Source organism: Rattus norvegicus, chromosome X (assembly GCF_036323735.1).
Source record: "Rattus norvegicus strain BN/NHsdMcwi chromosome X, GRCr8, whole genome shotgun sequence".
NCBI lineage: Eukaryota > Metazoa > Chordata > Mammalia > Rodentia > Muridae > Rattus > Rattus norvegicus.
Genome location: NC_086039.1, coordinates 16015065 through 16043007, shown reverse-complemented (window position 1 = coordinate 16043007; position 27943 = coordinate 16015065). Strand labels below are relative to the sequence as shown.

Here is a 27943-nt window from a genome sequence, read left to right as displayed (position 1 = left end):
GCTATTTTTATTGTTTTATTTTTCCTTTCATAAATAAATCATGACCGAACCAGACAAATATTATTTCTAGGGCAAATTTGCTATCTTGTGAAGAAAATAAATGTTCACTTTCATCTCATGCAAATATAAGAAACGGGGTTATTCAACAATATGCCAGTAAATCTACTAGTATATCTTACTTAGTTAAATCCTCTTTATGCTTATCATAAGAAATTGCAACATGAGAAAATCTGTTTTACCACACAAAATTACAAGACAGTAAACAAATCTCAACAAAATTTTCTCCATTCAAAGTGATGCTTTCCAATTGCTTGTTTCGGAGAAGAGGAAAGTGTTTGTAGCCTTGTCTTATGAGACACATTTAATCCTCTGTTTTGAAAATGCTTTCTATTTCTTTTGGTGGTGCTAGGGGTCAAACTCAGGCATCCCATATACTAAATGTCTGCTTTGCCAATTAGCCACAGCCTCAGCACTCATTTTTATTAATAGGATTTACCACACTTCTTCAGTCTACTGTAGGAAAGAAAACCCCAGCAATATCAATGAGCATTGAAAAGCTGTTGTTTCAGTTCTCAGTAACTTTCTGTCCTTTGATGACCTTTGGTTTGTACCCATACCTCTGAGATTCTTCTAGGTGTTACAGGCGTCTTCACAGGAACAGTATATGACCTTTGCAGTTAGGTTTAAGCTCGATTTCATTTTCACTTAGCTCAGAATTGTGTTTATAGGCTACAATATCGTATTCTCCTATGTTACACTTGCGTCATCAAGTAAAGTAGTAGCACATCTTTCAACTCAAACATGTATGATCTCACTGTTACAAAAATATCCAGTCTGCTAAAACGTCTTAAAATAGAAAACATATTATTCACCGTATTTACCATAGCTACTGTCCACCAGACCACCAGAACCTATTCATCATACTTGACTGTAACTCAGTTCCTGAGATGGCCATGTCTCCTTCTACCCCATTCTCCTTATCCTCTAGTAACCATCATTTTAGACTCAATACTATGAGTTGAACTCATGCAGGTTCATCATCTGAGGGAGATTATGCTGTATCTGTGTCTGGATTATTTCACCTATATTATTCAGGGTCCTATAAGATCATATAATCTGACCCATGGCAAGATTTCACCCTTTTAAGCTGAATAGCATTCATTGTTTCTGTGCAGTGAGGTTGATTCTACATCCTAGCTATGATGCTGAAATAACTTGGGAGTGAAGATAGCTTTCTGACAAGAAAGAATATTTGCTTTCTGTTTCTTTTATTCCATTCTCTTTTAGATGCATCGATTTACTTGATTTGCATAATTTGAATAGATTTTCTGTGGACATTTGTGTATATAGAGAATAATATATAATATAATATATAGAGAATATATATAATATATAGAGAATAAATATAGTAACTGGCTTGGGGAAAGATGGATGGTGCTCTCCCTAAGTGAGGAGGAATGTGGAAACAATGCGTGGAATTGGGCATACTTAAGCATGATTCAGGACAAGAACAGACAGCATGGTTAGCTTCATTTGGGGGCTATTGCAGTGAAAGCTCAATATTATGTTTAGCTACCAGTGTCCTCTCTCATGACCTGGGGACACAGAGTGAACAGGAGACTATTTTTTCTAATTCTTTTGTACCTTCTTTAGCTTCAAAGAGAGAGAGAAACTACACAGACTGATAGTTTCGATTTCCTGACAAAGACTGAAACAGAGAACTGTATGCAAAATGCTTATTAGGGGTGTGTTCTCAGGGGCTGTGCTCATAAGGAAAGAAAACCAGAGTGTGGTAGCACATTCCCACGATCTCCGTAATCAGGAAACTGAGGTAGGAGAGCAAGAGTTCCGGGCCAGCTTAGGCTACAGCACATGTTTCTAGCTACCCCGGGTTACATACAGAAAACATGTCTCGAAACAAATAAAAAAATGAAAAAGACAGAATGAGGAAGAGAGAAGGGCTGGCCTGGCCCACAATGTGGTTGCAGCTGCAATGCCACCTGATCCTAAAAGGCACTGTTGGAGTTGTCTCAGGTTGAAGGACTTGAACTTGGTGTCCATTCCTCAGTCCATGGTTAGCCATCAGCTACACTTGAGGACAAATCCCAATGACAGATAGGTCTGCTGATAGACCGTCTGTGTTGGTTCCCCCCAAAAAAAAACACATGTAGAGCATCTTAATTATCTTATCCATATGGACCATGAAAATGCAAATGTGCATATGCAATTTCCAGGGCTGTGTTTTATTCTACAGGTGGTCACGCACCCTTTCAAAACCATCGAGCTTCAGATGAAGAAGAAGGGATTCAAGATGGAGGTGGGACAGTACATTTTTGTCAAGTGTCCCCAGGTATCCAAGCTAGAGTGGCACCCATTCACACTGACCTCTGCTCCTGAGGAAGACTTTTTTAGCATCCATATCCGTATTGTGGGAGACTGGACTGAGGGGCTATTCAATGCTTGTGGCTGTGATAAGCAGGAGTTCCAAGATGCCTGGAAACTACCTAAGTGAGTATGGGACACATATTGCAAGTGTGTATGTGTTCAGGAGAAATGGCTAAATAGTTGTGATTCCCTCATATCTTACCACATAATCTTCTGAGTGACAAAGTACAGTGGTTCAAAAAACTGTATGGTGTTTCTCTGTGTTCACAATTGCATGGGGTATGTGTGTGTGTGTGTGTGTGTGTGTGTGTGTGTGTGTGTGTGTGTGTGTTTAGATATTTTGGGTGAATTATTAAAGCATTGAGATCCAATATTAGTAATACCCTCAACTTTCTTTAAATATGTATAGTTCAAGGGCAAATTATATTGAGTTTTTCAGGGAAACAAAAATTGTGTCAGGGATATTCTTACATTTTAAATGATAGCATTTGTTTGAACATACTATTTGATTCATATCCTTCTCGCCAGTTGCCTAACACAAACAAATGGTGCCCTTTTGAAAATCATGTCAGGGACTCAGTAGAAACCAAGTGTGTAATGCAATTAGGAATCTCAAATGTAGATTTTCCTGTCAGGCGTGGGGCCCACGTCTATAATCCCAGGACTTGGGAAGTGGAAGCAGGAGAATGGGGAGCTTAAAGTTCTCACTCACTAGATAGAAACATTGAAGCTAGCCTGGGATACAAGAAATCTTGGTTCAAACAAACAAGGAAGGAAGGAAGGAAACAAGCAAACACAGGGCTATGCCTCGATGAGTAAGAGCTTGCTCTGAAGACCAGACATCCTTAAGTCTGACCCCTGCCCCCCAGATCCCATGGTTGAAGGAGAGAAACTCCTGAAAGTTGTCCTCTTTGGCATGTGTATACACAACAACAGCAGCAGCAGCAACAACAACAACAACAACAACAACAACAGCACAAAACAAAAAAAAATGAAGTATAGATTTTCATAACAGAGACAGACAGACAGAGAGACAGAGAGACAGAGAGACAGACAGAGATGGCTCAGATACTAGCTGTTCTTCCAGAAGACCTGAGTTCAAGTATGAGCGCTCACAACTATGGTAACTCCCATTCCAGGGGACCCATCATCATTTTATAGCCTCTATGAGCACCAGGCATGTATATGGTACACAGATATTCATGCAGACAAAATACCACATATGCAAGTGACAAAATAAAACTAATCTAAAGAGGCATATTTGTTGAGTGTAGAGGGAAAGAAAAGTAAGAAAATGAAAAAAAATCCATGGCAATCTAGCAAATATTTTCAGTTAGCTAATCATTCATATTCTTACTTTCAACCCCAGTGGTGGCATTAAATGACTTCCATGAAAGTCAATTTATAGGGGTTTCCAATACATACATTACGTCAGTTAGAGTCCACATAGTGCACATTTCCAACAGTGGGTATTCTGCTTTGCAGATCAATACCCCCATAACCATCCCCTCTTTATTCTCCATTCAGGATAGCAGTTGATGGGCCCTTTGGTACAGCCAGTGAAGATGTGTTCAGCTATGAGGTGGTGATGTTAGTGGGAGCTGGGATTGGAGTCACGCCCTTTGCCTCCATTCTCAAGTCTGTCTGGTACAAATATTGTGACAATGCCACCAGTCTGAGACTCAAAAAGGTAAGTTCCTCTTACTTGCTGGAGGGGCTGGATTAACCATCACTTTCTGAAAGGCTTTCAGGAATGGGGAAAATGAAGAAAAGGTTTGAGTGACTCCAAAGGGGTAGACTTACCTCAAGGGAGAAGAAGGTAAGCTTGTATATAAACAGACCTGTTAGTAAAGTAAAAGTAATATGCTGTATTTGTCTAGCAGCATTATAAATTCATAAAATTTGAGAAAAAGAGGAATAATAGTTACACTTTGAGTATGCACATACATGATCACATATATATGTGTACACACACACACACACACACACACACACACACACACACACACACACACCAAGCAGTACTGAGGGTGGCAGCCAAGGCTTCAAATGTGCTACTCAAATGTTTTACCCCTGAATTACATCTCCTTTTCCTTGGATATTCTTTTCTACTTTTACCTCTGTAAATTAACATATTTTTAGAAATTTATAAATATTAAACATATACAATTTAAGACCCCGTTTTCCATAATTTTTATAGACAGGAACGCACGGTTGGAGATGGCGCCCAGGGCCTTACACCTGCTAGTCAATTGCTGAACCACTAAGATACAACTTGACGCTCATTTCCCTTTTTGTATTAGGACAGGGACTCACTAGGCTCCCTAGCCTGGCCTGCAGTTTCCTGTGCAGCCCAGGCAAGCCTTTAACTTATGATCCTCCCTCCTCAGTCTTCAGAAGAGTTGTGATTACAGACCTGAAGTGTTGCAATTATAGACTGCAGCAGCAGGCCAAGCTGAAAGCATTCTTTTCCCTGTTATCCTGTATTATACAATGATACTGACTCTATTTTCAGCTCTTCAATATACTGCTTTTTAGCAGAATAGGGCAGGGGACATGGAAATGAGTTATGGAGGTCTCCTGGGGATAAACTTCCAGGGAACGGTTACATCTTACTTGAAGAAAGACGCCTTATTAACCTCACATTATTCTACTAATTGTTAAGATTGGTTCTGAGAGGGTCATTGACCCCAGCTTCACATTTCATTCTTTTCTAGTGAAGAAGGTATTAGTAAGACTTCCTTTTCCCCCTAGGAACTTAGTATGATCTGTCAGTCCCAGGCAGGGAGAACATCCTGTGGCAGCCGTTGTGTTGATTTCTTTGGCCTTTCTCAGAGCAGATATATAGGAAGTCAGGGATTCTGGGAGCAGAACAGCAGCCAGCAGAGGGAAATTAGCAAGCCACAAGGTAGGGGCTAGCCACATATTTGTGAGCCTAAATCATCAATTTATTGATTTAGCTTTAAATATTAATTTTTATCTATGTCCGTGTGTTTGTGTGTGCATACACACACCACATATAGAGATGCAGTTAGAGGCTAAAAGAGTGCATCGCATGGCCTTGAGCAGGAGTAACAGGCAGTTGTGAGCCACTTGACACAGATGCTGGCAACAGAACTCTGATGCCCTCGAAGAGCAAAAAAGCAGTCTTACCCAGTGAACCACCTCTCTAGCAGCTACTGAAAAATCTGATCTGCGTGCTTGAATGTCAGAGAAGATTTGTATAAATCAGCCTATGAAGGATATATAGTTTGGTAACTCATACTCACAATATCAGCACTTGAGTAGCAGGAACGGGAGGATCCCAAGTTTAAACTACTATTGATTTAGTCCATATTAAAGACCCTGTCTTGAAATAATGACAAACATCTCTAGATTTCTAAAAACCTGTTTCTAGACGTTTCTGGCATAATGAAAAAGTTGAGATCATTCGAAACCCATTCATCAAAGCTGATCTAATCTGATTTGTGGCCTGTCCTTCTCCAGATCTACTTCTACTGGCTGTGCAGGGACACGCATGCTTTTGAGTGGTTCGCAGACCTGCTGCAGCTCCTGGAGACCCAGATGCAAGAAAGAAACAATGCCAACTTCCTCAGCTACAACATCTACCTTACTGGCTGGGATGAATCTCAGGTGAGAACAAGAATCCAGTTCTCAGGTATTTCTTAGTATAACCAGAACATGCTGGCTTCCTTTTACTTTTTGGGAAATTTCCATACAGTACTCCCCCCACCAGGACAGCTAATAGACTCAAGTGAGCCAGCCTGCTCACGGCCACTCAATATCATCATAAGATATTTAGATCATTGAGACTAGATTCCAAATTAAAAGGCCTGCGTTGATATTATAATGATATTATATGTATGCTGTATGATGTATTCAACATGTTTATGTCTAGTCAGCTCTCCATACATGAGGTTCTGCATCTATATACGCTATCAACCTAATCAAAATATATGGGGAAAAGTTAGCCATACTAAACATATATTCTTTTTCTTGTAATTGCTCCCTAAATGATACAGTATAACAACTAGTTACGTAAGGCTTCCATTGCCTGAGGTGTCATAACTAATCTAGATATGATTCAGAGTATGTAAGAGACTTCAGCAGTTATGGATTTGGGTGTCAAAGGATTGGGGTCCTACAATCCTTTGCATACTGAGTCTTTTTCAAGGTATTGTTTTTAGTGTTTATGCAGATTTTCTTTTTTTTATTACATCTCCTCCCCAAGACCTTATGCAGATTTTCTAGTCTTTGTTCTCAGCAAACCCTATGATAAACTACTATTATTCTCTAAATTTGATTTGCATAAAGGCATTCAACAAGTAAACAGCAGAGCCCAAATGCACTTAGCAGTTCTCAGCAGTTTGTGCCTATTAGTAACAAATAAATTGACATATATGATGAAGAAAGTTGGATATATAGTATATATGCATATATGTATATGAATATGTGTTACAAGAATATTTGGAGTCTACTAAAATAAGTCACTTGTCTTCAACAGAATGCAATATAGTCTCCCACCAGGATCATTTAGCAATATAAGCATCTTATAATTGACAACGTTAAGCAATGCTGTATGAAGCTTCATTAGGGCTTATATGGTTAGTTATAAATGTCAGTCTGGGAAGAGAGTCTCAATTGATTAAATATTTATATCGAAGTGACTTACAGGCATATCTATCTGGGATTGTCTTAGTTGCTAAGTGATGTGGGGAGATGCAGCCCATTGTAGGTGCTGCCAGTCCTTGGGGAGGGGACCCTGAACTACATAGGACAGAAGAAAGCTTAGATAGAAGCAGAGAGCAACCCACATGGGTGCATTTCTTTCTTCCTTCTCTTGACTGTGAATGTGACTGGCTGTTTCCAGTACCTGCTGCCTTGACTTCTCCACAATAATGGACTGTAACCTGCAAGTGTGAGCCAAATACCCCTTTCTTTCCTAAGTCGATTTTATCGTAATTCTTTGTGACAGTGACAAGAAAGGAAACTAGGGCAGGTTCCCTGAAGTATGAATTTGCCCTTCTTAGAGAGTGATAGGATCCTTGGGGGCATAAGCAGAACTTCACACTTTTGCATCAACCAGGGAGGAAATAGTTAACTTCTGTATTATTTTGTTTAGCTTGGAGTCAGTCAACACTTGCTCTGTGTGACCCCGAGCTCAGGGTATGTCTGAGACAGGGAGGAATAATGACTAATTGTATGTATGACCATCTTTACCTTTTAGCTTTGTGAGCTTAGATAGAGTTCATTGAGTGATTGTCAGCCGTTTCCCTTTGGCTCCATAGGTGTTCAAAGCCCTGTCCATGGGTTCATCTTGAGCCCTACCAGGAGTCACAAGCAGCTGCATGTCTAGATGTTTTACTGAGAGGCTGGAGCTGACTTCTTTTTGATCCAGCAAAGGAAGGCCAACTCTTTAGATGAGTTACAAACAGTTGGCAGATTTCCCCTCACAGCCTTGAAATCCATCTCCTCCTAAATGTTTTTTTTAAAGATTTATTCATTGATTATATATAAGTACACTGTAGCTGTCTTCAGATACACCAGAAGAGGGCATCAGATCTCTTTACAGATGGTTATGAGCCACCATGTGGTTGCTGGGAATTGAACTCAGGGCCTCTGGAAGAGTAGTCGGGTGCTTTTAACTGCTGAGCCATCTCTCCAGCCCCCTCCTAAATGTTCTAATCCACTGCCTACACCAACTGGCCCAGCAGTGAAGGTCCTATAGGCACCTGCCTCTAGAGGCCGAGCTTTTGGTGTATACAAAGGACACATCTCATTCCAGGGACAGATCTTCTTCACATTTTGTAATCTATTCTTTGTTTGTGTTATATTCCCTTTACCATTGAGATTAGGCTGGCCTTATTTGGATTGTAAAAGAGGAATTTTCTCTTTAATGCAGGGCAAGTCTTGCTTCAAATGGTCTCTTCCTTGACACCTGAACTTTTCCAAAGCTTTTTTGTAAAAGCACCTTCTGTAAAGGCACCTATCGACTATGCCATATGTCTCATAAGGAACTGACTTATTGATCCCTACATATCGAGTATAAAATCGTGATAGCAGATGGGTACAGAGGACCCTTTCATCCCCATCACCCTCTACCATCATTCTGTGTGTATGTCACTGTGTGTGTATGTTAAGGAGTAAGAGCTATGTCTCTTTTGCCTGATGGTATATCCTTTGCTACAGGCCAATCACTTTGCTGTGCACCACGATGAGGAGAAAGATGTGATTACAGGCCTAAAACAGAAGACTCTGTATGGACGGCCCAACTGGGATAACGAGTTCAAGACCATTGCAAGTCAACACCCCAAGTAAGGAGTCCTCCACTCAAGTGTTCTTGAAGCTTGTGGTCTGCTTAAAGCAGCAGTTCCTGAGCACTGACTGTACTTTGTCATCTAAACGTTACCATTACCACTTCCATAATGCTGTGACTGGGTTGAATTCTTATCCAACAGATGTCTGATAGCTCTGACTTTTAGAAATAATCTTTAAATCATAGCAAAATCACATGGAGAGTAATTCTCTCAATGTACCACAGCATTTCTCTTCTTCGCTTGCTCAAATTTCACTATTGTATATATTGATTTTAAGTAGTGAGTTCAGTGTAAGCTTACTATTAAGACTATCATACCTTCACTTTCAGATCAAGTGAGTCTAAAAATCACAAGCATGACAGGTGACCTGGAGTCTTTCTATTGTCATTACAGTTTTAGCTATCATGAAACCCAGGAAATCCCCCTGTCACATAGAACACACAGGAAACTCAATTTCTAACTTTAAATGTATCTTTTCAAATAGATGTAGCAAACAGGTTGACTTGCTGTTGCAACACGATATGATCTAGAAATGTGTCAGGCTGCATGTACAGCTGTTCTTAGACGTATGTGGCCCATTGGCCCCAGGCTTGAAACACTTGCTTTACTTGAACCATTGCTTTAATGAGCTTTAATGTGCGTTAATGTGCACATAAAGTTCCTTGCTATGTTATTACATATAGACTCTGATTTAGTTGGTTTGAAGTGGGGTCCAGAAACCTGCATCATTAAAAACATAATGCTTTTGAAGATGGCATGGGACCACAAGGATTTCAACTGTAAGACTTTGGAGGATGAAGCCACTGTCAGAGTTGAGGCACCCGATGAGGGTTTGTTACTGATCTCAGAATACTGGAAAGATTTGGGGGGCTCAAGTCCAACAGGGCTCAGTACACCTAAGCTGAGGATGTCAACGCCATTAGAGTTTGACAGCTGTCTCTATACTCAGTTGAGCCTGCTCTTTGGGAATAAATTGAACATTTTTTGTCACTTGTAGAAAAAGATAGGAATTCAGTAGCCTCTACTTTATAGGAAATTTAACAACTCTTTTTGATGCTCAACTTATGCCAAAGCCTGAAATTTTCTTTTCTTTCTCCAAAGCACCAGAATAGGAGTTTTTCTGTGTGGCCCCGAAGCCTTGGCTAAAACTCTCAGTAAACAGAGCATCTCCAACTCTGAGTCCGGCCCACGTGGAGTCCACTTCATCTTCAACAAGGAAAACTTCTAACTCAGCTCTTTCCCAAGGAAACCAGCGTATGCAGCCAAATGCCCTGATATTGCCGGTTGATTGTGGGAGAGGAGGAGGAAAGGAAACTGTACTCGCACAGGCCCCCTAAAAAGAATTCCAAAGATTGTTCGCTAGTCATAGGTCATCTTTACACGGAGCGTCATGGTTTCAGAGCGCCTTTTACAAACATTGTTATGTTGCATTGTTTCATATTTCCCTCTGCCATGCGAGAAGAGGGTAAGGCAAAAGCATTTTCCGGGACTTGTTCTAAGATAAATAATAGGAACACAAATGAGTTCAACACCTTCTTCCTTTCAATTCAGAAGCTGAAACCAGATCTAAGCCATCTGACTCTGGGTATGGCCATTTTTTTCACATTTAATACCAAGTTATCTCAAGAGTCAGTTCTTATACTCTCCCCGAGCAAATCAAAGAGTAGCTTATCTTTCTTCATTTTTTTTGTTTCATCTTTAACCTTAGCATCATGCTAAAGGAGACTTTTTTTTAATAGGAGATAGTGACACTGACAGTGACTTAATACTTACTAATGACAGTATTGATACAAGTATTTTCCAGTTTACCAGCACAACAGCGTAACTGGGTCAGAGACTATTCCTACTAAGGAATATTAGACTGATTGGAGGCAGGAGGGTTGAATTTAGAGACCTATCCTCCTATGATGATGCTGGCTAACACTTCTCGTCTACTCTGTAAGCTGGAAAAGAAAAACATTCATTTACTAACTGGTCTGCTCCAGCCAACCCTTGTGAATTTTGAACTGAATTCTAGCAAATGTATACCTGATAATACGTAACCTGCTTAGAATGCATTTCTCCTTTGGCTTAAATTCCTACACAAATAGATCTTATGTGTATAGACAATGATGTTTTTTATTACAGCATTTTCATCACCACTGGAATCAGTATCACAATCATCCTGAAATATAAGTCCTAGAAACTGTAATCCCCAAATAACTGGGTACATAGTAAAATCACACCCAATATTTTATGGGTATTCAGAAGTGAAGGACAGAGTCTAGATCACTGCTAGAGTAGTCAGATGTGAAAAGCATCCCTCAGGGGCTGGGGATTTAGCTCAGTGGTAGAGCGCTTACCTAGGAAGCGCAAGGCCCTGGGTTCGGTCCCCAGCTCCGAAAAAAAGATCCAAAAAAAAAAAAAAGAAAAGCATCCCTCCTCCCATTTCTGGGGACTAAAAGCATTTCTGTTACCCCACCACTAGGGATACAAATGACTCTTCAGCTTTAGTAATGAGGAAGGAAGAGTAGAGAGAGGGCAGAGGCCTTGTTGGAGAGAAAGCATGGAGATAACAGGAGACAAAGGAAAGCACAACACTCAAAAGGAAAAAGGCGGGGGAAAGGATCTCACAGTGTTGGCATTCACCCTCTATTTTTCTTTGGTATGTACCACATGTAACTGAAGGATGCATGCACTCATCTTGTTTTGACTTCATGTAGTATTGCATAGTTTCAATGCTGGTCACAAATTTTGCTATTGTAGGGGCATTTTTGAAGGGACTAGATGAAGTGTGAGCCCAGATTCTCCTTATATTCCTGCTATACCCTTGTTCTCTTACCATCCTTAGAGCACTGAAGGCTGGTTCTGGCAAATAAGGCCTTCCTAGAAATGCATATGCACCACAAGGATTGTTGCCCTTGGAGAAAGGTCCAGCCCCTTTGTGTTGTGCCCCAGGCATTAGTTCATTCATTCTTTCAGTCACAAGGAATCTGAAAATACCTTTCTAACAAAGATGGTAATGAGTCTGTTTGTTGTTCCAAGAATGTTTCTCCAGTTTTCTGGGGTTTTTTTTCTTCCTTTTTTCTTTATTATTCTCACACACAATAGATCCAGACTGCAGCCTCCCTCCTCCCTCTCTCTAAGCCCTACCTCTGCACCTCCTCTTCCCCAGGTCCATTGTTCCTCTGTTTCCCTTAAAAAAAAAAAAGAGCAGGCCTCCCAGGGATATCAGCTGAACACAGCATAACAAGATGCAATAAGAACAGGCACAAACCCTCTTATCAAGTCTGGATGAGGCAACCCAGTAGGAGGAAAAGGATCCCATAAGCAGGCAATAGTTGATATCAACATAGTTCCCAAAATAGAGATCTACACTGAGTTATTCTGGTTATGAGATGGAAAATGAGTGCAGTGCGCATGTGCTTCTTGTTTGAGAACTTCCTTCTTTTTCCTCCCAAGTTCCTGGCTCCCAGCCACCAGCTGCCAGCACAACTCTCTCCACAGTTAGTTCTTAGAATTTAGTAACAGATACTGAGATCTGTCTTTAGTAACAAATATAAAATGAGAATATAAGTCTAGAAACGATTTTCCTGGGTTTTTCCGCTTTTGCAGTATCATGTTTATGGAATTTGAATTCTTGCAGCCATTGTATATGAATAGTCTGGGGTAGAAGATGATCTGGAGACAATTTTTAGAAATAACTATTAAAGCTTGCTTTGATGCTGAAATCGGTGAGCTTTCCCTGTGTCTTTGTTATTGAACTTGTCATTAAAGGGTGAATCCAACTAGCAAAGATCCTGTCTTTTACCAAGAAGGTTGTTCTAAATGAGTCCATCAGTTACAATTCTCCCTGTGTAGGTAATGCATGGAGCCATGAGCATCTGTTTTGGGCTGGGTCGGTTGTTGCTATCATGGGTGCAAAGCACATCACCAGAGACAAATGGTAATAACAGAAATAGCAAGCATTTAGTGAGTGCCCACTATTATGGCAAACATTTTACATACACCTCAGCTACAGCACAATGCCATTTTAACCCTAAGCTTGTTGATAAGAAAACTGCCCAAGGGAATATGGTTGATAAGCAAAGGCCCCACAGTTGGTCAACATGAAATCGACATTTACCAGCAATTGGGCCTATGTTCTTTCCACTAGCAGATTAGATAAGGTTTATGGAATCAAAATAGGCATTGAAAATGGGTAATGGTGGCAATAGAGATCAAATACGTCACTTTTAAATTTAAATAAAGTAGGATGCTGGAAGGAGGAAAAGAAAAGAGTGATGGAATTTTACTGAAAATATATAGAAATATATTATAAAAGAAGAGAAGAGTCAGGTGTTCTGGTAAATCCATGTAATAAAGCACACAAGAGGCTCAGTCAGAATTATAAATTCGAGGGTAGGCTGCTCTGCATATCCAACTCTGTTTTAGCTCTGTCCCGCACAAAGAAAAGGTTACTTTTCTTGAAAAAAAAAGCCTAATGATTCAATTTAAAAGTCATATATATATATATGTATATAATTTATTTATTTATAAACATTTATGTCTTTTGGAGAATTGACCAGCCACTGTTTGAAGTAAGTGTGTGTGTGTGTGTGTGTGTGTGTGCGTGCACGCGCATGTGCAAGCGTATGCATGTGTGATACATTTTCAGGAGGAAGAAGTGAAATTATAAAATGACAGTATTTCTCAACATTAAAGTGCTGTTCTGCAGAACCAAAAAAATATGCTGACAGTGGCTGGGAAATCTGACCACTGGTAATTTCTAAAATGTGGAAAACGATCAAGCAGTCGAGCATGACTTGAGATGGTTTGAATGCTATAGTCTTACATGTTGTGTTGGTAAATGAGGGGTTACTCTACACAATTACTGGCAATGTATTAGCAGCAACCAAGAAAATAGAGTCTCTCAAATTGTACTAAAAAGAACTCAATCCCCAAGTAACTGCTTTATGACTAAAGGCAGTACTAAGAGTAGCAACACGAGAAACCACTATGAGTTTAGTTAGGAGATTTCACCCTGGGAACGAACAACAAATGGGTTGTGCTTGCTTATTTATTGGAAAAATCCCCAAACATTATATTCTGAAATTTGATTCTTTAGAGAAGATCACACAGTCTGCAAATCTGATTTATATTAAAACATCAAGTTCAAAACATCTTCATAAATCCTAAAATTGCATTCAAATATTAAACAATCCTCAATTTTTCCATTATGTTAGATTACTTGATTGCTAAGCAATACTTCCTCCTTTTAGTTATGAACTTCTCGCTCTTCAGAGTCAGATGTGGATAAGCCAAGCTATAAGAATAAATCACCTATCTTTGCCAAGATTGTAGACTAAATTTCTGCTATGTCTGTGTTGGTTGATTTTAAAAAGTATTATTTAACCGTCTATCATGGTGTATGGATTGGGAAACCACTATGGCACTTTAGTCACATGTAAATCAATCCATAGCTGGTGTGTAAGGGTCTGCAGAGCTAGCCGATCATCCCAGTTTTCAGTGCTGAAATGGCTGAAACGTCACACTCAGACTTCTGTGTTGTCAGCTCCCTGCTGCGTTCATTTACAAGGGGCTCTGTTCTGCTGGAGTACCTCTGGCTTTTCTGAGATCAAAGGTAACAGGAAACTTGACTATGAACAAATCACAAAAGGAGTGAGCTTTGAAACCTTTTAGATGAGTGAGTTTTCCTTGGTAAAATATAAGCAATAAAATTTACTTTCTATTTGGTACATATGAGATGCATAAAAATAAAACAAAACAAAACAAAAACAAAAACAAAATCCCTGGGGCTGTAGAGAGGGCTCAGCAGCGGTTAGGAGCACTGACTACTCTTCCAGAGGTCCTGAGTTCAATTCCCAGCAACCATATGGTGACTCACAACCATCTATAATGAGATATGGCGCCCTCTTCTGGTGTGTCTGGAGACATACATAAAATGAATAAATACATCTTTTAAAACGTCTCTCTGCTTCCATTGTGTAGATGTACCACATTTTCTGTATCCATTCCTCTGTTGAAGGCCATCTGGGTTCTTTCCAGCTTCTGGCTATCACAAATAAGGCCACTATAAACATAGTGGAACAGGTGCCCCTGTGGCATGGTGGGGCATCTTTGGGGTATATTCCCAAGAGTGGTGTTTCTGGATCTTTAGGTAGGTCTATTTCCAATTTTCTGAGGAACCTCCAGATTGATTCTCAGAATAGTTTAACCAGTTTGCAATCCCACCAGCAATGGAGGAGTTTTCCTCTTTCTCCACATCCTCTCCACATCCAATGTGTTGTTGCCTGAGGTTTTGATCTTAGCCATTCTGACTAGTGTGAGGTGGAATCTCAGGGTCATTTTGCCTTGTATTTCCCTGATCACTAAGGATTTTGAACGTTTCTTTAAGTGCTTCTCAGCCATTTGAGATTCTTCTCTTGTGAATTCTCTGTTTAGTTCTATATTAAGAACAAGGACATCATGAGCTTTGCAGGCAAATGGATGGAACTAGAAAATATCATCCTGGGTGAGGTATCTCAGACCCAAAAGGAAATGCACTGTGTGTTCTCACTAATAAGTGGATATTAGCCAAAAAAAAAAAAAGGTACAGAATGCCCAGGATACAGTCCACAGAACAAAACAGTTAACAAGCTGAAGGGCCTAATTGAGGACACTTCGATCCCACTTGGGAGGGAGAAGAAAGCAATCATAGGAAGGGGAGGGAGGGAGGGACCTGTGTGGGAAAAGGGACATGGAAGGGAAGAGGGAACGTGATCTGGTATTGGGTGGGGGACAGGACTGAAGCCCTGAGGGCCAGCAGAATGAATGGAAACATGCAAGCTCAGGAGGTAAGAGGTTGGGGTACCCTCTAGAATGTACCAGAGACCTGGGAGGTGAGAGACTCTCAGGACTCAAAGGGAGGGGCCTTAGATGAAATGCCCTACAGTGGGGAGAGGGCACTTGTAGAACCCACCTCCAGCAGAAAGACAGGGCATCAAATGGAGGGATGAGGTTGCCATCCCATAGTCAAAAACTCTGACCTGGAATTGTTCCTGTCTGAAAGAACTGCAGGGACAAAAATGGGGAAGAGCCTGAGGAAAAGGAGGTCCAGTGACAGGCCCAAAGTGGGATCCAGCTTATGGGGGGCGGGCAAGAACTGACACTATTAGTGATGCTATGAGGCACTCACAAAAAGGTACCTACCATAACTGCTCTCCGGAAGACCCAACAAGTGGCTGAAAGAGTCAGATGCAGGTATTTACACCCAACCAATGGACAGAAGCTGCTGATCCCTGTGGTTGAATTAGGGAAAAGCTGGAAGAAGCTGAGGAGGAGGAGGGGGTCCCTAGAGGAAGACCAGCAGTCTCAATTAACCTGGACCCCTGAGATCTCTGAGACCAGGCAGTGAACACTAGCTGATAAGAAGGCTCTGACACATTTAGAGCAGAGTACTGCCAGGTCTGAAGAGATAATTCAGTGGTTAAGAGTGCTTATTGCCCTGGCAGAGAATCTGGCTTCAGTTCCCAGCACAGTATCCGATGGCTCACAAGGACCTGTAATTCCAGTTCTGGGAAGTCTGATGCCCTCTGACCTCCGTGAGCACCTGGTAAACCAGTGGTACACACAGACTCATGCAGACACGTATACATACAGACACATATACATATGGTGGTACACACAGGCTCATGCAGACACATATACATGCAGTGGTACACACAGGCTCATGCAGACACGTATACATACACTCAAACTTTTTCTTTAAAAAGGTTACGGGTGTAGGGTTGAAAAGGTGCGCCTCTGGTTAAGAGCACTGGCTGCTCTTCCATAGGACCTGGGTTCGATTCCCAACAACCACATGGTGGCTCAAAACTGTCTACAACTATAGTTCAGGGAACTCTCTCTACCGTTTTAGGTTCACTGGTCAGGCACTTCTAAGGGGTACAATATAGTCCACTGTGGCAGGGAAGATATGGTGACAGAAACACAGAATGAGGTATACTTCTCTGCTTTGCTCACTGAGCTCCTACAGTGATGGCAGAATTGTTGTCCTTCAAATATACTGGTAGATTCTACTTCTAGGTCTTTACATTTGTGGCCCTGTTGCCTGAACTCATTTTTTTTTCAAATATATGTGGTTTACTCCCTCTCATTTCCTCCAGGTTTCAGCTGAAATAGAATTTTTATTAGAGAGGTGTAGTGAGAATTTGGATTTCTTAAAAAAAAAGTTATGGTATATGAATATGCTTTTGTTTTCATTCAGCTTGTTCACAGCTATTAACTATAGTTGTCTTATGCTATAGGAAGGGCATGATTTTTGCCCACTGCAGGTAGTTTAATCCTGGGGACTCTGAGGGGGATATAAATAGGAGAGTCCCAAGAGGGCCTGTGGTGGCTGCTACTGGTCCATATTACTGTTGCTATTGATGGCTTTGTGGGTTGTTATTGCTTGTTTGCTACTGCTGGACTGTGGCTATTCTGATAACAAACACTGGACTTGCCCCAAGGAACCTAACCCATGTAATCAGCAACAAGTAGTCTAAAGAGGTCTAAGTCCCCATTTTTCCTTTGAACTTTTCTTTCCTACTGCTTCAAACACTCCATCTTCCACCCTGTCAGTGCTCTACAGCACATGTTAGCATTTGATTGTATTGACTTATGGTTCACTCCACCAAAATGGTAAGCTCAGCAAGTAGGTTTCCTCACTCTTTTTTTTTTCTGAAATTTTGAATATACAGCGAACATTAAGTGCCTATTCACATGTTGTTTGTAGAAAGAGTCCAGGAAAGGCCTGTGTAAAAAGACGCTAAGACAATATTATAGCTGAGAGGCTTCAAAGTTAAAAACAAACAAACAAACAAACAAACAAACAAACAAAAACCAGTATTCTGGTAATTTCTCTGAAGGAATAGCAACAAATCCAAAATGGTTGTTGTTGTTCCTACTGCATATAGTGAGGCCTGGGAAACTTGGCTGTAGCATGAGTTTAGGTTAACATAGTCTAATGACTTTAACAGAAGGCTGCTTTGTAGCAAAAACTGGGGATCTATGAACATTCAGTGTAGGTAAGGGGGAAGAGTGAAGAAAAATGCATCACTTTGAATCACTTACTCATACAAAGTAAACTCCAAGTTTATACTTCAGGGCACAATCAGTGGCAATAGCACCCTTCTGTCCCCTGGTGGCAGCAATGCTAAACTACACGGGGAGACAAACTAAAAATGCATAAGCTAAGCTTCATTTCGTGTACATGCATAGTGTGCATTGTTAAAGGTGCGCGTGTGTGTGTGTGCGTGTGTGCGCGCACGCGTGTGTGTATGTATGTATGTATGTATTTCTTTTGGGGATTCTTGGGATAAAGGTTTCCAAAGGAAGCTTGACCATCTTTCCTTATATGTCTTGAGTTCAACATCAAAGGAGCCAGTTAAACTGAGGGCATTTCCCTCATGGGTCTGCTTGAGTGCAAGACAGCTTCTAGTTTGGGCAACCTTCTCTCCTAGCCTTCTGCTAAGTGTTTGAAGAAAGGATTTCTGCTGTGGCTGGAGTGCTGGCATAAGCAGCCTCAAAGTGCTCTCCAACTCTAGGATTGTACCACATATGCTGAGTCATTCTCGGGGTTCCCAAGGGTGGACCAGAGTCTACTCTGTACAACTTGGCAAAGGGCAAAATCAGAATAGGGAAAGAATAGATTCTGTACCCAAGAGAGAAGCAGAAGAGAAACATCACAAGTCATCGAAGGAAGTGAAAGGATATTGGAAAAGGAAAGAAACTAAGGTGTAACAGAGAGAACACAGCCTCCATTGCAGAGTTCCCTGGAGGTAGGTCAGACAAAAGCTAATAGTCAGATGAAAGTTCAGCTGTGGTTAAGTATGCCAAAGATGGAGTCTAGTTATTTTTACTTAGATACTACTCTGCCACTTCAGGTCTTCCCACTTAAGTTGAAGTACAAACTACCAGTTCTGTGGTTTGGGTATGGCACACCCTCCACAGCCTCTAATTTGCTGAACACTGTTACCCTACTGGTGGTGCTGGTTTTGGAGGTTGTGAAAAGTTCCGAAGAAATTGGTTCACAGTGGTCATGACTTGGAAGAGTGTATCTGGTTCTGGTGCCTGTCCTCTGCTTCTTGTAGATCACTGCTTTGCCTGACTCTTGTGCACAGAATCTACTGTGCACAGGCTTGTACCATTATGATGTTCTAACATTGTCTAAGACCCATCAGCAGAGCATAGGATCATGAGCTAAAATCTTTCCTTGTCCAAATCCAGATATGATATCCTAAGCATGCCTACCCCCAAATCAGGCCCACTGTCTATGACTTTTGGACTTTTGGGAGAGTTAGTCAACACTACAGACAACGAAGAATTTCATTTGAGACTGATAACTTTCAGAGCTGATGAATACACTATATATTTGAAGGTGTATCAGTATCCTTATTATTGTGACAAATAACCTGACAGGATGAACTATAAGAAGAAAAGATTTGGTTTTGGCTGATGGTTCTAGATGTTTCAGCCCATCCTGGTGAGGAGGGTATGGCAGAGCAGATCACATTGTAGTGGTCTGAGAGTAGAGTTAGAGAATATCTGTGTTAGCTAGTATCCTCTGTTTCCCTCTCTTAACCTATCTGGGACCTCAGAGCTGAACCACCATTGCCCACATTCAGGGTATATCTTTATCCCCTTATTCAATCCTCTCTGGAAATGTACAAGTGTGCCTCATGAGTTTTGTACACATTCCAATGCAACTAAGTTGATAAAACAAACCATTACACAGGGCTGAAAAGATAGCTCAGCAGTTAGCAACATGTACTGCTCTTGTAGGAACTTGTGTTCCTAGCACTGGGCAACTCACAACTGCCTATACCTCTGGTTTCAGGTAAACCCACACATATAATTTTAAAACAATAATAAAAATAAACCACAAGGGCAACTGTTACTATATAAAGACAAGTTATTGTTTTTATTTTTTAAAAGATATTTCTTTTTTCTTTTTAGGTTCATTTATTTATTTTATGTATATGAATATACTGTAGTTGTCTTCAGACACACCAAAAGAGGACATCAGATCCCATTACAGATGGTTGTGAGCCACCATGTGGTTGCTGGGAATTGAACTCAGGACCTCTGGAAGAGCAGTCAGTGCTCTTAACAACTGAGCCATCTCTCTAGCCCCAAGTTATTGTTTTTAAAATACAAAAGAAAACAAGGTGCCAAAGGTCTAGCCATTCAATACTTCCACTTCTAAATTATTTTAAAGAAGAATCTATATATGTAAACCAGTCGATCTGTCAAAAGATCTTCATAGGCAACCTTTTTGTAAGAGTGGAACATGGGATACTTCCTAAATGTTCAAAGTGAATAAACTATTACCTAAGCTCAACACTGAGACTTTACTCATTAACAGGAAAAAGTCTGTAAGTAAAGTACAATATAAAAAGCGCACCCTTGATAGGTGACATGTCTGTGCTTCCTGCCAAGCCTGATAACCAACTTACACGAGTTGTCTTCAACTCCAAACTTGTGTTGTGGCACACGAGCCCCCCTCCCAAATGTAACATTTAAATTTTCTGGTTTTATTAAAGATGTACTTGTTTTTATTTTCTGTGTGGGTGTTTTGCCTGCATCCATGTATGTGCACCATGCCCATGCCTGGAATCCCTGGAGGCGAGAGGAGAGCACTGGATACCTGGACTGGAATTGCAGACAGCTGTGAGCTGTCATGTGGTACTACAGATTCAGATACAGATACAGGCTGGAAGAACAGCCAGTGCTCTTAATCACTGAGCCATCTCTCCAGGCCCCCCATTTAAAAAATTTTAAAGGATCATTCTGCAGTTTTATGTCACATATAACTGTAAAAAACATATATTCATATCCTTATATCAATGCAAAACCATAGCCTGAATTGTGTCCAACAAAATACCAGTTTTGACCTTTTGGAGTAGTTTCAGATTTGGAGGACAAAGAGAGAACAAGATGGAAGCCACATAGTTTGTTAAACTATGTTATACTGAAAGAGCCAGATTTGAGATCAATCTAAGGCCAGTGGGAAAATTCCACCACAAACCTCCAAGCACAAGAACTCCTCACTTCCAGGAAGAAAGAAATAGCTGGTTTAGTTCCTGAAAGAGCTGCAAGGCAAACTTACCACACAAAGCTACCTGTGACTCCCAACCAATCCCCCTTGGAAAGTCCTGAACAATACACTAAGTTGATCTGAAAGTTGTTTTGCTCCACAAAATGTGCATAGTACCCTGTCTAGTTACCATTGTTTGAATTCTGCCCCAATTGTTTGCAAGGTATATAACTCCCTGTTAGAATTTTCTCGAGGTCGTCTCCCCCTTAAAGTGGGATGGCCCCACATGTTGGAATGATTAAACTCCTCTTGCTTTTGCATCAATCACCACATCTGTGAGTCTCAGTTCAGGAGGTCCCAGAAGAGGTTCAATTCGAACCTCACATTTGGTGCATTGGCCGAGAATCTCACCTCCTATGGGGGACTCTCTGGAGAACGGTGGATGGGAGGAACAGCTCAAGTAAGTTACCAAGTTTTGTCTGAGTTTCCCCTATTTAGCTTTTCTGTTTGTGCTCTCCATTCGGTTTGGTTTGTACTTACAAGCATCAGGAAGGCTTAGAGAGCCTCAGTAACTAGAGAGAGGCTTGGAGGATGCTCCAGCCTTTCAGACTCTATTTCCAGCATGAGCTGACAGGGTCACCATAGTAACTAAGGAGGAACTTGGAGGACACTAGCTCTGGTTCCCACATGAGCCCACGGGGTTGCTAGGACTTTGGTTCCAGCTTGAGCCAACAAAGTCACCAGAGCTGTGTGTATTTTGCCCATGGCAGGGGCAGAACCTGTGTGTATTTTGCCCATGACAGGAACAGAATTTGTGTGTAATCTGTGTGAATCTTGCCAGTGACAGGGACAGGTTGTTTGAGTTATTCTGTCTGTGGGATGGACTGGTCTGTGTATTCAGCCCACAGAGTGAGCAATTGGTCTGTGTGTGCTAGTTCTGTTTCTTTTTTGCATTCTTGTTTTTCTTTGTGTTTTTGGACTGACAAAATTTTTGGTCATGGGACACAAACTTTCTACAACCCCACTGGGTCTGGTCCTGAAGCATTGGGATGAAGTCCAGAGATGTGCACACAACTTATCAGTAGACATAAAGAGAAACTCCAGACCCTGTGCATGACTGAGTAGCCAGATTTTTGTGTCAATTGGCCCCAGGAAGAGACATTTGATCTCCCGATAACCATAGCAGTCAAGCATAAGCTCCTGGAACTTGGATCCAATCTGCCTGTCACCTGGTTCAGGTCCCCTATATAATTGTCTGGAAAGAACTTATAACTAGCCCCCCTGCTTGGGTCTGTCCTTTTCTCCCTGGCAGGGTTCTGACTTTCAAGACTCAGCCTGAGCCACTGGCTGGTTTAGGGAAGAAGACTGAGGTTCTTCATGAATCAGGGGGCTGTAGATCTCCTATTTGGTCCCCCTCCACCATATCTGCCCACTCTTATTCTGAGTGTGCCACAGAAGCCCCTAGCAGAGGCTGAGGCTCAGCTGGCTCCAGCTCCTGTGCCAGTTTGCTCCCACTCCCTAGAGAAGTACACAGGTCCTGGCATGGGAATGCAAAGTTGTAGAACTGCATCTCCTGATACTACAGGCCTTTGGGCCTGCAGATGCAACTGGGAATCAGGCCATGCAATATTGGCCTTTTTCCACTTCTGACATCTATAACTGGAAAGATCAACATCCAGCCTTCTCAGATAACCCCAAGGGCCTCACTAACTTAATAGAGTTCATTCTTTTCACACACCAGCCTACTTGGGATGACTGTCAGCAGCTTTTATGGGTCCTCTTTACCACAGAGGAGAAGGAATGAATTCTCCTGGAGGCCAGGAAGAACATCCCAGAGAATAATGGAGCCCGAACCCAGAACCCTGCTGACATAGATGAGGGATTTCTCCCTCAGGAGGCCTACCTGGAACTACAATGAGGCATCAGGTAAGAGAGCTGAAAGGTCTACTGCCAGGCTCTGCTGGCAGGTCTCAGGGGTGCAGCAAAGTGACCCACCAATCTGACTAAGGTACGAGAAGTATGGCAGGACCATGATGAGACTCTTCAGCCTTTCTAGAGTGACTTATGGAAGCTTTCCACCAGTATACACCCTATGATCCTAGTGCTAAGGAACGTAGGGCCACACTGATTATGGCATTTAAAGATCAGGCTGCTAGGGACATAAAGAAGAAGATCCAGAAACTAGAAAGCTTACAAGGTAAGTCCTTGAGAGAGCTAGTACAGGTAGCTTAGAAGGTTTACCATAATAAGGAAACAGAGGAAGAAAAGGAAGAGAGGAAACAGAAAGAAGCAGAGGAAAGGGAATTGCAAAATGAGAACTGCCAAGATAGAACTTAAAAAAGATCCTGACAGCAATGGCCAAAGAATTCAGGAAGGGACCTGAGCCTCTGCCACAAATGAGAAGACAGAGAGATCCACTTGAGAAGACCAGTGTGCTTATTGCAAAGAATGTGGCCACTGGGCTAGAAATTATCCCAACAAGAAAAAGCAGGTGGTGGGGGCAAGAAGGAAGGAAGATGGCTCACAGATCCAAAGAGTCTTAACTCCTGCAAAGAGAGAGGTCTCTGTCCAAGAAAAAGACGTAGGTCCAAGAAGCCACAGGGACCAAAGATTATTCATGGACGGCCCAAAGATCTGTTGATCTAGGTGTGGGCTAGTGTATCCTACTCTTTTATGTTCATACCTGAATGTCCTTACTCCTTCCTTAGCTGAGACTTGCTTATTAAAATGGGTGCTCAGATCCACTTCCTCCTGGAAGCCCCTACCATCATGGGTCCCAAGGGGGAACCTATATAGGTTCTGACCATAAGATAGAAAAATGAATACAAACCATTTGAGAATATCAAGGAGACATCCCAAAACTTGGACTTTTGGCTCCAAAAGTAGTCCCAGGCCTGGGTGGAGATAGCAGGCATGGGAAAGTCTACCAACCAGCCCCTATTCATGTAGAGCTGAAGGCCACTGTTACCCTGACATCTGTGCACCAGTACCCCATGTCTCAGGAGGTCTGGGAGGGGATCCAGCCTCACATTAATAGTCTCCTGGACTTGGGGATCCTGAGGAGATGTCAGTCACATGGAACATGCCTCTCCTACCTGCCAAGAAACCTGGCACCCAGGATTATCACCCTGTACAGGACCTACATGTGGTAAATCGGTAAACAGCCAACATACACCCCACAGTACAAAATCCTATATCCCACTGAGCTCACTACCACCTACCAGGACATGGTACACAGTTTCAGATCTCAACGATTCCTTCTTTTGCTTAAACTTGACTTCCCAAAGTCAGGAGTACTTAGTTTTTGAATGGAAAGATCAGGAGAGGGGGAATCATAGGACAGCTCACCTGGACCAGGTTGTCCTAGGGCTACAAGGACTCTCCAACCTTCTTCGATGAGGCCCCATATTATGTCCTCGACATCTATCATGAGTCTTACCCATAGGTGACCCTCCTGCAATATGTAGATAATCTTTTAATTGCAGCAGAGACTGAGGAAGACTGTCTCAGGGGCACTAAGCAACTTCATGAAAGAGCTGAGTTGGGTTATTGAACCTCAGCCAAGAAAGCCCAAATCTGTCGACGTAAGGTTAGCTATGTGGGGTACCTGTTAGAGGATGGGAGTTGCTGGTTATCAGAGGCCAGGAAAGAAACCATCCTTCATATCCCAGCCCCGAAGACCCCTAAACAAATGTGAAAATTTGGGAGGATGTCTTGCTGTTGTTGGTTTTGGATTCCTGGGTTTGCCCTTAAGAGTGCTCTTTTAGAAGCACCTGTGCTTGGGCTGCCTGATGACAGCAAGCCTTTTCATTTCATTCTGAGGGATGGCTAAGGGGTTGCTGTCCTAATCATTGGGTCTATGGAAATTCTTCATTGCTTACCTGTCAAAGAAACTGGACCTAGTAGTGGCTGGATGGCCTACCTGTCTCAGAATAATAGTGGTCTTGGCAGTCCTGGTCAAGGATGAAGATAAGCTGACTTTGGTACAGGGTTTGACTGCAATAGCCCTCCCCTATGCCTTTAGAGTGTGGTGTGCCAGTCCCCTTACTGGTGGCTCACTAATGCCCCTATGACCCACTACCAGACTTTGTTGCTGAACTCGGATTGAATCACTTTAAGACCTCTGGTGAATTTCAATTCGGCGACTTTATTACCTGGCCCTGATCCTGAGGTACCTGCCCACGAGTGTTTGCAGGTCCTGCCAGAGAATCAGGGGTGGCAGAAAGATCTCTCTGACCAGCCACTGACTGATGCTGAGGTTACCTGGTTCACTGACAGCAGCAGCTATCTCCTAGACAGGCAGCACAAGGCCAGAGCGGCTGTGGTAAATGGGCGATGAGTGCTCTGGGTAGAACCATTGCCCCCTGGAATGTCAGCCCAGAAAGTGGAACTAGTCAAGGCCTTAGATCTAGGAGCTGGAAAGAGAATCAATATCTACACTGATAGAAGGTATGCTTTCACCACTGCTTATGTGCATGGTGCTCAGGAGCAGAGGGGGCCCCTGACATCCAATAGCAAGGAAATTACGAACAAAGCTGAGAACAAGGCACTTTTGGAGGCTCTCCTTAAACCACTAACAGTGAGCATCATCCATTGCCCAGGCCATCAAAAAGGACAGAGTTTCATAGCCAGGGAAACAACTTTGCGGATAAAATGGCAAAAGAAGTTGCTACTAAAGACCCTGCCACAGTTACCGTCCAACTAATAAAGACAAAGAAAAGGGGGGTAAATGACTGGACTAAGGGCTGGTCCCTTCTACAGTACTCCCCAGAGGAAGCAGCTCAGATCTCTGGTTGCCTCACTATTACCTTTAAAAAGATGGAGAATGGAAGACACAAGAAAGAAAAGTTATTTTGCCTCAGGTCTAATCAAGAGACCCGCTTGCCCAGATGCACCAATGGACACTGGGTGCCAAGAAACTAGTGCAAGTAGTCAAAGGTTCTTGAGTGTTTATTATAAACCTGAGAAACCTGGCAGAAGAAATAGTAGAAAGATGCCAGGTTTGTCAATGAGTGAATGCCTGCCACACCAAGATAGAGAAAGAAAAAAGACCTATCCTGGGAGCAGGCCAGGAGTCTTTTGGGAAATAGATTTTACTGAAATAAAGCCTAGGAAATATGGTTACAAATATTTACTGGTTTTTGTAGCTACCTTTTCAGGAGGGGTGGAGGCCTTTCACCAAACAGAAGACAGCCATGGTGGTGGCAAAGAAAATACTAGAAGAGATTTTTCCCAAGTTTGGAGCACATAAGGTAATAGGATTAGATAATGGGCCTGCCTTCGTATGTCAGGTAAGTTAGGCTTGCTAAGGTCTTGGGGATTAATTGGAAACACCATTGTGCATATCATCCCCAAAGTTCAGGATAGGTAGAAAGGATGAATAGAGCTCTAAAAGAGACCTTGATGAAATTGACCTTGGAGATTTGTGGTAACTGTGTGGTGCTCCTTCTCTTGGCCCTGTTTCGAGACCGGAACAACCCTTACTTCTAACTTTGACCCCTTTTGAAATTCTCCATGGGGGGGCCCGCCCCATTGGTAGCTTCTGGACCTGACCTTGAGATTTCCAACTAAGGCGACCATGAGCTCATAAAAGGCTAATAGCCCTTCAGATAGTTCAGAGAGAAATCAGGTCCAATTTGTCTGCTCTATATGATCCAGGGACTACTGAAGTACCCCATCAGTTTCAAGCTGGAGACACTGTATATGTCCCACTGGCACCAGTCCCAGTCTTTAGAACCTCAGTGGAAGGGTTCCTACATAGTACTCATGACCACACCAATGGCCATAAAGGTGAACAAATTTGCAGTCTGGATACACGCCTCTCATGTAAAGCCAGTTCCCTGCTTGTTCCCAGTTGGTCATCTTTCCTGGAATGGAAATTGGAGCATTTCCCACACAGATCTCTGAAGTTCAAGCTCACTTGGTGGCCTAGGAGAAATGGAACTCCTTCTCTGGCTGAGAATCATCCTGATCCTGATCCTGATCCCGTTCCCAGCCGAAGGGATGGCCAGAGGGACAAGCCCCCACCAAGTGGCCAAGCTGACCTGGAGTGTGCCTTAGAACATCACGGGAGATGAGGTGACCACAGTGACCGAGAAACACCCCCTTACACATGGTGGTCAATGATTGACTTTGACTTATGTCAATTGGCTGTGGGACTAGACTCTATACCCTTGGCTGATGGGGCTAGGTTAGATGGCCTTCCTGTACTCTTAAATACACCAAGGGTAATTCAGGGTCTGGGAGACTTAGGGATTGGCTGCGGATGCTCCAACCCATGGTGTCACTTTCATGATACCTCAGTCTGTGTCTGCCCTTGGACAAACCTACCAAGAAAGATCAGTACAGGTGTGGGGGGCTGACTACTTCTACTGCAGTAGTTGGGGATGTGAGACTACTTGAGATACTGGGGCCCATCCTCCTCCTGGGACCTTGTTACAGTCAGGAGAAATCTAACCAAAGCCACTAACTGCAAACCAGATCTAACAACCTCTCCCTGCTAATCTGGGGCCTGCAAACCCCTACTTGTAAACTTCACTGAGCCAGGGAAGTAGGCTAATAGTAGCTGACTCAAGGGAAAAACCTGGGCGCTTAGACTCTATAAACTCTGGTATGATGATGGTCTCCCTTTTACTGTCTGGCTCAGGGTAGAAGTTCCCACTGCTTCAGTGGGACCCAACAAAGAAATGGCCATCGTGCCACCAAAGCTGCTGGAGCTCCCCCTCTGATGACTCAGTCAGCTTATAAGACAGTCTCCTGTGTTTTAGGAAATCCAACCCAATATCCACCTGACCCAGCCCCCTTGAACTGACCTTATCAAGAAAACCTTTCATGTGCTGAATGAATTTAACCCTAGGGCCACTAATTCTCACTGGCTCTGCTTTGACCTAGCACTCTCTTATTATGAAGGCATTGCTTTTACCCCCTCAGATATCACCCTGTCCAATGCATCACCTTCCTGCAGGTGGGCTCAAAAGTTGGGAATAGATCTTACCTTATAGGTGGTGAAGGGGCCTGGACTCTGCCTAGGGCAGGTCCCACTGTCGCACTGGTCTTTGTGCAACTCTACCTATTCCCCAGGTTACTGAGCTTCACACATTATACCACCCCAGAACCAATAGTGGGCTTGCTCCACAGACCTTGTGCCCTGTGTTCACACACAAGTCTTGGACCAGACAAAAGATTTCTGTGTTCTTGTACT

General features: G+C 42.4%; 1 protein-coding gene across 1 annotated transcript in view; it reads left to right on the top strand.

Annotated features, from left to right (window-relative positions):
- Window positions 1-12412, top strand: part of Cybb (cytochrome b-245 beta chain) — a 34470-nt gene extending 22058 nt beyond the window's left edge. The window contains exons 9-13 of the mRNA NM_023965.2: window positions 2255-2508; window positions 3913-4075; window positions 5872-6018; window positions 8575-8699; window positions 9804-12412. Coding sequence (NP_076455.2) covers window positions 2255-2508; window positions 3913-4075; window positions 5872-6018; window positions 8575-8699; window positions 9804-9930 — 816 coding nt within the window. The 3' untranslated portion in view covers window positions 9931-12412. The remainder of the gene's footprint in view (window positions 1-2254; window positions 2509-3912; window positions 4076-5871; window positions 6019-8574; window positions 8700-9803) is intronic.
- Window positions 12413-27943: the final 15531 nt, after the last annotated feature.